Raw genomic sequence first — 10141 nt, 5'->3', positions numbered from 1 at the left:
TCCTAAAAGGAGGTCCTCTCCAAGCTGCCTAAGAGATGCAGGATGGCAGGCCCCAACTCCCTGCATACCCCCTGGGACTTCTGCACCCCTCCCCTCCCTGGAGTGGATGGGAGGGGAGGCTTTCCCAGACAAAAATAACGTATGTAAACATGTATGTTTTCAGGGGTTCTGTTGTTTCTTGTTTTTTTGTTGTTGTTGTTGTTAATGGGATAATGCCTTGGTTTTTTTTTTTCCTTTTTAAGAAAGTATTATTTTTAAATTTCAAATATCTCTACAATTTGAACACCCTCTTTCCCTTTTCTGAGTTCTGGGTGCTGATGAGAATCACCAGCCTCCCTCTGTAGCCTCCACCTTGCCCCTCAGAGGTGAGAACCTAGGAGGAGGGAGAGGTGACCGGAAGAGCTTGTAGGCAGGCAGAGGATGGGGTGGGGTGGAGTTAATAAGAAGGAGCAGGCACATCCTCAGGGTTGAAGGATGAAGAGAAGAAATTTTAAAGTGTGAGATGGATTGGGAGGTGTAGACCAGCTCCAGGGATTACAGGGAAAATGAATGAAATTGTTGGAATGGGTTGATAAAAAAAAAAAATTAGGATGTCCAACTGTCCTGGATGAGGGATATTTAAAGTGCAATAAAGATCCCAAAGAGGGCCACATGAATGGTTCAGTCAGTGAAGCATCTGCCTTGGGTTGAGGCCATGATCTCCCAGTCCTGGGGTCCTGGGATTGAGCCCCACCTTGGGCTTCCTGCTCAGTGGGGAGTCTGCTTCTTCCTCTCCCTCTGCTCCCCCTCCACCTGCTCATGCTCTCTCTCTCTCCCTCTCAAATTAATAAAATCTGTTTTTAAAAAATCCCAAAGTGATTAGGGAAGAACAATGCTTGATGGCTTGCAGATGGATGGATCCCATGGGCCATTGGGTTATCAGGGTGAAGGGAGTCTCTGGGTCTGAGGGACACTGTGCATTCTCATGCTCATCTTTTCTCATCTTCTCTACCCTAGACAGGCATGACCTTACTCTTTGTACTGGGCTGCATTTTCTTCCCACTGAGCTTCACTGTCCTCTGCTGGGGCCTGCAGAACCACTCCAACCTGCGGATGAAGAGAGCGGAGGCTGTTTTGGTGGCGTCCAAGTAAGAAGACAGGGTGAGGGTGTCCTTCCTGGGCCAGGCCTGGTGGAGCTGAGCTCCTGCTTTCAGGAAGAGTTAGTGGTGAGAGCAGAAGCAGTGTGTGTGTGTGTGTGTGTGTGTGTGTGTGTGTGCGCGCGCGCGTGCGCGCGATGCGCGCATGCACAAGCGGGGGGAAATTAAGAGTCAAAAGAAACTGGCTATGGGATCTTTTGCAAGTCATTTAACCTCTCTGAACTTCAGAGCCCCCCCCACTTGTAAATGGGTTTACTAAGAACATCCACCTTTAGGTCTTCACGGAGACCTCGTGTGAGGATCAGGTGAATTCATGTCTGTGAAATAGGGGTGGCCGACTTCTGCAAGGAACAGGGCTGTAGGCTCTGTGGAGGATTACTGGTGAGCTGGAGGACTCAACATTCAGCCCATCGAATGGGGTAACAGCTGCTCGGCCCCAGTCCAGCATTATGGAGCTAGATCGTGGGCTCCATGTTGTCTGACCTTCTGATTCTTTCTTAAAAGAAGTTGAGCTTTGATGTGAAATCTCCTAATTTGCAAACACTGACAAATAAGTTAGAATTTAAGAAAATACTATCCTGGCAACATCATACTGGCTGAAGAAAGCATGTTTGTGGGCCGGATTGGGCCCTTCCGCTGCCCAATCAGCTTAATACGCGTGTGAGCTATCATGGAAACTTAGGTAGGAGAGGGAGCAGGCAGAAGGCAGAATTTACTTGGGTGTCTAGGTGAATTCCTGGAAGACAGAACAGTGTGTCCGCCTGCCATAATTCACGTCATCCAGAGAGAAGCCACGACTTGACCAGGTTTGTAGTCCTGAATCAAGTAGTCACATTACGGTGCTCTACCATCGCCCATCCTCCCCGCAAACTCAGCTTTGCTCTTTGGCTTTGGAGCTATTCAGTTTTGCCAGTTCCCGTAGCTGTGTTATCTTGGGCAAGGTTTTTGTCTTTTTTTTTTTTCCTTAAATCTCTGAACCCGTTTCTTGTCTATAAAACAAATACTATCATCTGGGAAGATTAAATAAGAATGAACATAAACCACCTTGCCTCATGGCAGCAGGCAGTAAACACTCAAGAAGTTGGGTCCTTTTCCCCCTTAGGGTTAGGGTTAGCCCTGAGGTCAAAAAGCTAGGTGCACTATTGTCCTTAAATTGTCCCCAACTCCTGCCACAGGCCAGAGACCTCTCAGTCTGTTCCTTCCGCGTGCCACTAGAGGGCAGCACAAAATTGCAAATCCAGCCCTTTGCCTCTTCTGGGGAGGAAATGGAATGGTCTTTGGACAGGCAAAGACAAATTGTGGGGTTGCTTATTGAGGTGTATGTTAGGGTAGGCCTGGAAACCAAAGTACGGTTTGGGTACAGGCCCCACGTCATACAGAAGCCCAGAGGACAGTGGGGTTCAGGACAGGAAGGTCAAATTCCAGGAAGGCAGCACAAAAGGGTGAGAAGCAGCTCAGAGGCCAATGGGGTTCCAGCTGGGCCTCAGATATACAGTGTGACCCTGGCCAAGTCACTGTGCTTCAGTTTCTTTGCAGGTGAATGAGGGGTTTGAACCAGCTAATCCCTGGGGTCCTTTCCCACTGGGGAAGGACCTTTCCCACTGTTGTTCTGTGAAGCCCCCATGGAAGGGGAGCCAAGAAGATAATAGGCCTGAAGAAAAAGAAAGTGACCAGTGCTTAGGGGAGGCCAGGAGAGGCCAGGTAGCCTGAGGGACAGGGCGGGAGCATCCTCCCATTCCCGGTGGGTTTTCAGAGAGGCAGGGTTTCCTCACCCTCTTCAAACCCGGCAACCACTCTGATACCCAGCATGGGAGAGCTCCTGCCTCTTCGAACTGTGTGACCTTGAGGAGGGCCACCGAAGGCTTCAGGACCATTCCTTGACTCGATCTAGAGGCACCTCACCTATACCTTATAGTTTTCCCCATTCCCATTGGAGTGAAGGATATGGGGGGGGGGTGTCTCTGAGCCTGCAGGAGGCTGTGTTGAGGTGTTTTTATTCTCATCCAGTCCTTAAACTCATCCTTCAGAGACAGCAAGATGCACAACTTTGTCTCCCTCCCTCCCCAAAGGAATCTTTTTTCTCTCTGCTGGAGTGGCGCCCTTAAACTGGGACCCCAGCAAGGCCACTGAGGGGCAAGCTTTGGGAGGCACTGGCAGAGGAAGAAATGGCAGGCATTTGCAATGTGCTGGTGGGAAACAGGGTCAAGCCCCCATCTGGGGGCTGAGAGCCCCGTCCCGGCTGGCCAGGGTGCCCAGGGCCACCTTCCCTCCCAAGAGGAGAGCCCGCCCTCCCTTGGCCCATGTCCCCAGCAGCCCCCTGTGCCGCAGCTGCTGTCTCTTTAAGGGCCTCCCCCTCCCTCTTTCTCTGCTCCCCCCCATCTCTGTCGCAGCCGCTGCTGTGGCTCAGAGCTGCATGGGGAGACGCTGCTGCAGGTCCGGTTTCTTGGTGTCTGGTCGGTGCCATCATTCCCCACCCTTCCCCCGCCTTCCCCAAGCTGGTGACTCCCCCTCCCCCTCCCCCTCCCCACTGAGGGGGCAGGGGGCTGGGCAGGAACTCTCTATAATGCCCCGTGCAGCCCCCGGGCCGGGCGGCGGGGACCGTGGTGGCAGCGAGAGGCGGGAGAGCCGAGCTGACCGCTGACCACTTGCCGGGCTGCTCCTCTTGTCTTCCTCCCTCCCTCCTCCCTCCCCCCCTCTCCCCCTCCCTCTCAGGGCTGGCACCAGAGTCCCACCCCGCCTTCTCGGGTCCTCCCAGCCTCTCCACGTAAGCCCCCCCTCCCCACCTGCCTCTCCTCTCCCTCCCCTCCCCCACCTGCATCCTCCTCCGGTACCCTTTCCCTCTCTGTCCTCTTATCAAGTCCTCTCCTCCTGTCTCGCTTCCAGCCCTCTGGCCAGCTTCCTCCGGCTCCCTTTCCCGGATCCTCCCTCTACCCAGTCTTTCCCCATTTCCCCAGTCTCATCTAACTCCCTTTCTGCCTTCCTCTGGTCTGACCCGCCTGCCCCATCCCGTCCCCGCCCTGTCCCCTTTGTGCCCCTTTTTCTTTTTCTCTCTCCCTCCCTGGCTTGGTGTCCCTTCTCCACCTCTAACTCCCTTCAGCTCGGCCTCCCTGTCCCCTCGCGGCCGCCAGCCTCCCTGCCCGAGGCCTGAGCCACCATGCTGACCCCAATGGTGGCTGGGGGGGTGGTGTTCCCCGGACTCTTTCTCCTCTCCAAGAACACGCTCCAGCGGCTGCCCCAGCTGCGCTGGGAGGAGGCTGACGCGGTCATTGTCTCAGCCAGGTAAACTGCATCCCTTCCCCCTGGCCCCTCTCCCCTTCTCCGGCATTATGGGGGTGGAAGGGACCCCAGTCCTTCCCTGGACCCTTGGCCCATTAGGGACTGGCGGTTCCTGAAGTGGTTGGTGGGCTTTACCTCCAAGCTTCCTGTCCCCCTCACTGCCTTACTCACTGTCCCAGGAGACCGCGTCCAAACCCAGCCATCTGGTCTACTAGTATCCAGACTGCTTTTCTTTCCTCTCCCCCATTCACCCTCCCGCCCTCCAAAACAGGACCAGCATGTGACTAAAACATTCTTATAAGATATTAGGGAACAAGGCAAGGGGCAGAGAGCTGTGTATTAGTCAGGGCACATGTTTGGGGGTACAAGGGACAGAGGAGTGAACAGTAGAACTCTGTACAAGCTACAGAATGAGGGCCAGAGTTGGGGAGGAGAGCATGGGGACAGTCAAAGAGTGAGCGGGAAAGTGGCCAGGGGAATTTGGGGTCACCGAGGAGTGGCCTGGTGACTGGGTGGCTGAGTGCTGTGAGAACAGGCCTGGGACACCCCCTTGCCATCCAGTGCTGTCCCTGTGCTGCCTCTCCCGGGGAAGAGACCTTGTTATCAGCATTGTCTCACCTCGAGATGACCTCCCTGGTGTCCTCCTGAGGCCACTCAGTGTCCACGACTGACCAAGGGAAGGAAGCCGGCAGGGAGGAATGGGGTGTACTGAGGAGTAGCAGCGGGAAGTCCTGGAGCCTGGGGTGGGGGGCGAGCCCCGGGCAAGCCGGCCTCAGGCAGAGACGGGCAGAGAGTGGCCCGAGGCGCAGTAACAGGACAGTAAAGAGGAGAAACTGAGGGCTGTGTCTCCTTCCTCTACCTCTGCTCCCTCTTTTTCCGTAGGCTAGTGTCCTCTGTCCAAGCCGTCATGGCCTCCACCGCTGGCTATATCGTCTCCACCTCCTGCAAGCACATCATTGATGACCAGTAAGTGCCAGGAGACCACCTTGGCCCAAGTTCCCGCAGCCCGTGTGTGTGTGTGTGACTCCCGAGGACCCCAGGTCTTCCAGGGGACTCCTTCAGTGGTCCCCAAGCCCTTCACTTGGGACTGAGCAAGTTAACTGCATTAGCTGCAACTCAACACCCAGGGATAAATTTATCCATGTCCTGTCCTTTAAGGTCAGAGCCAGGGGGAAAAGGAGTGGGGATCGAAAAGGATTGTCAGAGCGGCTCCTAGGCTTCCTGGCCTCTTATATTGTAGTAGGTCCTGTGTGCCCTTTCCTCCCCACCTCCTCCCTCCCTTACGTCCCTCAGACCCCCTTTCTAACCAGCACCCGACTGGGGTACCTCCCTCCTCATGCCAGGCTCACCCTTCTGCTCCTCCCCGAGTGCAGGTGCCCAGTTCCAGCTCTGTGCGAAAGAGGGAGACAGGAGAGACATGACAGAGACAAGGCCACTAACGGTTGGGCCGTGGGGGATTGGGGGTGGGGGAGGGGAAGGGTGAAGAGGCCAGAATTTGGCACTGGCAGCTGCCGCAAGGCCTGGTGCTTGCCAAAAAAGCCCAGGCCTGCGAGGTGGGGCCGGAGGAGGAGGGAGAGGGGCCCTGTCCGTGGTGCTGACGGGCCGGCTCCAGGTGACCCGCGGGCTGCTGCCGATCGGCCCGGCAGGGTGCTGAAGATGCTCCGCGCTTAACTTCCGGCCCTGACCCCCTTCTCTGGTGACTGTTGGGCCGCAGGAACATTGTCTGGAGGACCCTGGCCTGGTGGCGCCCCTCTTTCCCTACAGACAAGTTCCCCTATCTGTGGAGTGGGGTACATCCCTTCCTGGAAGGGCTACCCTGAGGAAGCATTGAGCTGCAGGAGTCAGATGCCTAAAGCAATTTTGGCTCTTGTACAGTGGGCGCTTAACTCTTTCTTCAGATCCCATTTGGTAACTTGGCTTCCTCTTCCCCTCTGCCTTTCTGCTCCACCCCTGGGTCTAAGATGAGCCTGGATTCCCAGGCATTTCTTGCTCTCATCTTTTCACACAGAGGTCACCTTTCCACTCTTACATTTCCTCCCCTCCCACGCGCCCCCCCCAGGTCTGTTCTCATCCCTTCCCCGGTAATCCTCAGGTGGTTGGGGGAAGATCAGGGTTAATCCAGGGACAACAGCTGTTCCTACTCCTGAGCACCTAACTGCTGAGAGTGTGCGGATGGGTTTAACTCTTCAAGTTAAACCAGGACTACTCCCCCCACAAGCCACATGGCCCCTGGGGCTGGCTCTCCCAGCCACTCTTGCTCCAACTCCACCTGGGCCAGTCAGACCCCTTTCCACCAGGGCTCTCCCTGCTCGTCTAACCTGGGCTTCTGCTCCCTCTTCTCTCTCCCTTTCTCCAAACTCCAGCATGGGTCTCGGGTTCTCTTTGCCCCAAATCATCCCTGCTAGAGTTGGCTGCCTGTCCCCTTGCAGGCAGTCTTCCTAGGGTTTGCATTCTGTCTCCATCTCACCCGATCCTTCGCTGGCCTCCCCACTCCCCGCCCCAGGCCCTCATTCCTCTTCTCCCTCGGGCAGCAACTCATATAGGGTCTCAGCTCCTTTTCTTCATTACTCCGGCTGACTTTGCTTTCATCCCTCCACCTAGCTGGGCCAGTTCCCTGACCTCGCACTCCCACCTCAGACCTGCCACGGGGCTACAGCATTTAAGAGAAAGTGCTCAAGGTGCTGAGTCAAGAAGAAAAATGCAGTGTTGCATATTCGTGCACTTTTCATTTTTGTTTACTCTCAAAGTACAAGGAACTTTCTCTGTTCTTGGCTCCTTTTGCTCAGTGTTTTCTCCTTAATGCTTGGCTGTACCTGAAAACAAAACAAAACGAAAACAAAAACAAGAGGTTGGGCCATATTCAGGCAGAAAAAGCAGTGCTGATGGCACCACCAAGTCCCCAGGGAGGCTCGTCTGTGACACCTGTCTTGAATCTTCTGGGGACAGTGGAGCCAGACTTCCGATGGTTGGTTATTCCTTGGCCAAGTCACCTAGTCTCACAGTTTCCTCATCTGTAAAGTGGGGGTGGTAACCATCCCCACTTTGTATAGGGTTTCTGCGGGGAGTGAATAAGTTCATGCATGTAAAAGATTCTGGATATTAGAACAGTGCCTGCGTGTCAGTGGATGTCAGCCAATACGATCCCCCTCCACTGCTCTTGCCTCTTCTGCTGTTATTTGTCCTAACCTCAGCTGTCTCTCAGATCTTGCCTGAGCTTGCTCTCTCTGTCACTGCCCTGTGGTCTGTGGCTGCCCTTTGGTGTCTTTTCCCTACCTCACCTCTCCCCCTATTGCAGAGAGAGAGAGAATATGAATGAATGAATGAATGAATGAATGAATGAATATGAAAAATGGGTGGGTTCTGAGGTCAGACAGTCTGGGTTTGATTCCCAGCACTCTTACGTACCAGCGTTGTGACCGTCCCACATTGGGCCAGTTTCTTGCCCTCTACCCTTCACAGACCTTGAGAGTCCACTTCTGTCTCAGGGTGGTTGTGAATATCACTTGCTCCGGTGGTACGTCCAGTGCTGACCCCGGCACCTGGTCACTGCTTTGTCCATCTCCTTTCCTCTCTGATGCCCCCCTCTCTCTCTGCCCAACAGACACTGGCTTTCCTCTGCCTACACGCAATTTGCAGTGCCCTACTTCATCTACGACATCTATGCCATGTTCCTCTGTCACTGGCACAAGCACCAGGTCAAGGGGCACGGAGGGGACGAAGGAGGGGCCAGAGCCCCGGGCAGCATCTGGGCCGTGGCGCGCGGCTACCTGCACAAGGAGTTCCTCATGGTGCTCCACCACGCCGTCATGGTGCTCGTCTGCTTCCCGCTGTCGGTGGTGAGTCGGGGTGCTGAAAGCCAGGGCCCCCCGTCCTGCTCACGCCAACGCTGCAGGAGCCCGGGGAGCCCTGTGGCCGGGTCCCCCAGGAGCAGGGCAGGCCCAGGATGGAGAGTTCCTGCAGAGGGTTTTCTGAGCACCAGGCCAGCCCCAAACAGCAAGAGGGTCTGGGCTCAGCCTGGCCCGGGCTGGATATGCCCAGCCGTGGTGCCTGGGAGCTGTGGTTGCAGATCTCTGAGCCTCAGTTTCCTCGGCCGTGCCATAAGGTATAGAGTCTCCTGCACGGGACGGTTGAAAGGATACAGTGACGTCATGTTCGCAGCTTGGCCTCTGTACACTAGAGGTGTTCAGACCTTCCAAGCTGAGCATCTCCAAAAGTGGCCCCAGAGAAGAGAGGGAGGGAGTCCAGGCAGAGGCCAGGCTAGTTCTCCCTCTCCTCCGCAGGTGTGGCGTCAGGGCAAGGGAGATTTCTTCCTAGGCTGCTTGCTGATGGCTGAGGTCAGCACCCCTTTCGTCTGCCTTGGCAAGATCCTCATCCAGGTGAGAGGGTGCCTGAGGCTGCGTGAGCCCGAAGGGAGGGCACTTTCAGGGACCTTCAGGGATTCTTTGCTGCCGGGCCGGGGTCAGGGGAGGCGGGGGCGCAGGGGGCTGAAGAGGGGAAGGGGGTCGGAGTTGCCCTCCCCCCCCACCGCCCCGCTCTGCACCCCACCCCCTTACCCTCTGACCGCCCCGCCCGCCCACCGCAGTACAAGCGGCAGCACACTCTGCTGCACAAGGTGAACGGGGCCCTGATGCTGATCAGCTTCCTCTGCTGCCGGGTGCTGCTCTTCCCCTACCTGTACTGGGCCTACGGGCGCCACGCCGGCCTGCCGCTGCTCGCCGTGCCCCTCGCCATCCCGGCCCACGTCAACCTGGGCGCCGCGCTGCTCCTGGCCCCCCAGCTCTACTGGTTCTTCCTCATCTGCCGCGGGGCCTGCCGCCTCTTCCGGCCCCGGGGCTCCACGCCGCCCTCTCCCTGTCAGACCCAGGACTGAGGGTGGGGCCGGGGGACCCTCCACCCCCCCACACACACACCCCATACCCTGGGGACGGGGCTCTGGGGCTGCCGGGCAGGAGGTGGGAGCCAGGGCCCTCTTGCACTGGCAGCCCCAGGACCGACAGGCGCACTGCAAAGGGGCGGGACATCTCTGCTCCGGGACTGAGGGGCAGGGACCAGGTGAAAGGAAGGGAGGGGGTGCCTCTTCTCCCAGCAGTGCCTGAGCTGAAGGTAGCAAACCCCTTCCTGCGCACCCCTTCTCCCATCACCAACCCTGGGGCCCTGGGGAAGCAAAGGACAGAGGAAGGGGGCATCATTTCCCATCCACTGAGGGCTAGAGGGCCGTGGGGAAACTGACTCAAGGGGACCAGGACTCCGAGGATGTGGGGAAGGCCCTGCTGCCAAGGCCATCCCAGCCAGTCCCCCTGCTGCAGACTCCTCTCGGTTCCCCACCATCTGGGAGGGGGGGGGAACACCCTAACTAACCCTCCCCCCTTCGCCCCCGCAGGCCTTGCTTGGGGCTAGCTGTCTCCACTGCTCCTCTCTCGGGGAGGCCAGCCTGAGGAATCTTATTTATTTTATTTATTCGCCCAAATCCATACTAGTCTGTGGGGGTGGGGGGAGGGAGGTGGCTGCTACCCCCAACCTTTCCAGTGCTGAGCAACCCCGGGGCAGGTGAGGGGGCACCCCGTCCCTTCCCCACTAGGCTGCACATCTTGCCCTCGGGCCCCGGCATGTCCCTGGTGCTACAGACCTCTCAAGGCTTCCTCCAGTCTGGGGTCAGGGGACCCTGGGAGGTGCTTTCCAGACCGCTAATAAAGACGATCTGATCTGCGTGAACGCCACCAAGGCCCTCT

General features: G+C 56.9%; 1 protein-coding gene and 1 long non-coding RNA gene across 6 annotated transcripts; one reads left to right on the top strand and one right to left on the bottom strand.

Annotated features, from left to right (window-relative positions):
* TLCD3B (TLC domain containing 3B) lies at positions 1-10124 on the top strand. Of its 5 annotated transcripts, none has more exons than XM_025854128.2 (6): positions 1-139; positions 997-1127; positions 5295-5378; positions 8014-8248; positions 8693-8788; positions 8995-10124. In XM_025854128.2, the coding sequence occupies exons 1-6, from the start codon at positions 107-109 to the stop codon at positions 9280-9282; spliced, it is 867 nt and encodes a 288-aa protein (XP_025709913.2). In that variant the 5' UTR covers positions 1-106; the 3' UTR covers positions 9283-10124. The 5 variants fall into 5 exon arrangements, with proteins under 5 accessions (XP_025709913.2, XP_073744196.1, XP_073744197.1 ...); XM_073888095.1 differs by having other exon boundaries at positions 3-139; positions 1001-1127; XM_073888096.1 differs by lacking the exon at positions 1-139 and having other exon boundaries at positions 1033-1140.
* Positions 7132-9191, bottom strand: LOC141371688 (uncharacterized). The gene is made up of 3 exons (XR_012376841.1): positions 9085-9191; positions 8180-8526; positions 7132-7225 (listed from the first exon to the last, which is right to left on the bottom strand). It is a non-coding gene; the product is annotated as an uncharacterized lncRNA (long non-coding RNA).
* Positions 10125-10141: the final 17 nt, after the last annotated feature.

This window comes from Callorhinus ursinus, unplaced genomic scaffold (genome assembly GCF_003265705.2).
Source record: "Callorhinus ursinus isolate GAN/ISIS: 27379988/994484 unplaced genomic scaffold, GSC_fseal_2.0 scaffold87, whole genome shotgun sequence".
In the NCBI taxonomy this organism is placed as follows: domain Eukaryota; kingdom Metazoa; phylum Chordata; class Mammalia; order Carnivora; family Otariidae; genus Callorhinus; species Callorhinus ursinus.
The sequence above is the reverse complement of the archived record's forward strand: the minus strand, read 5'-3'. Positions and strand labels throughout refer to the sequence as shown.

Bases quoted from the DNA above. Each gene is read 5' to 3' on its own strand.
- TLCD3B (XM_025854128.2), top strand. From the start codon at position 107: ATGGGAGGGGAGGCTTTCCCAGACAAAAATAAC. The intron at 140-996 runs GTATGTAAACAT...TCTCTACCCTAG, and splicing joins CTTTCCCAGACAAAAATAAC to ACAGGCATGACCTTACTCTT. The intron at 5,379-8,013 runs GTAAGTGCCAGG...TCTGCCCAACAG, and splicing joins AAGCACATCATTGATGACCA to ACACTGGCTTTCCTCTGCCT.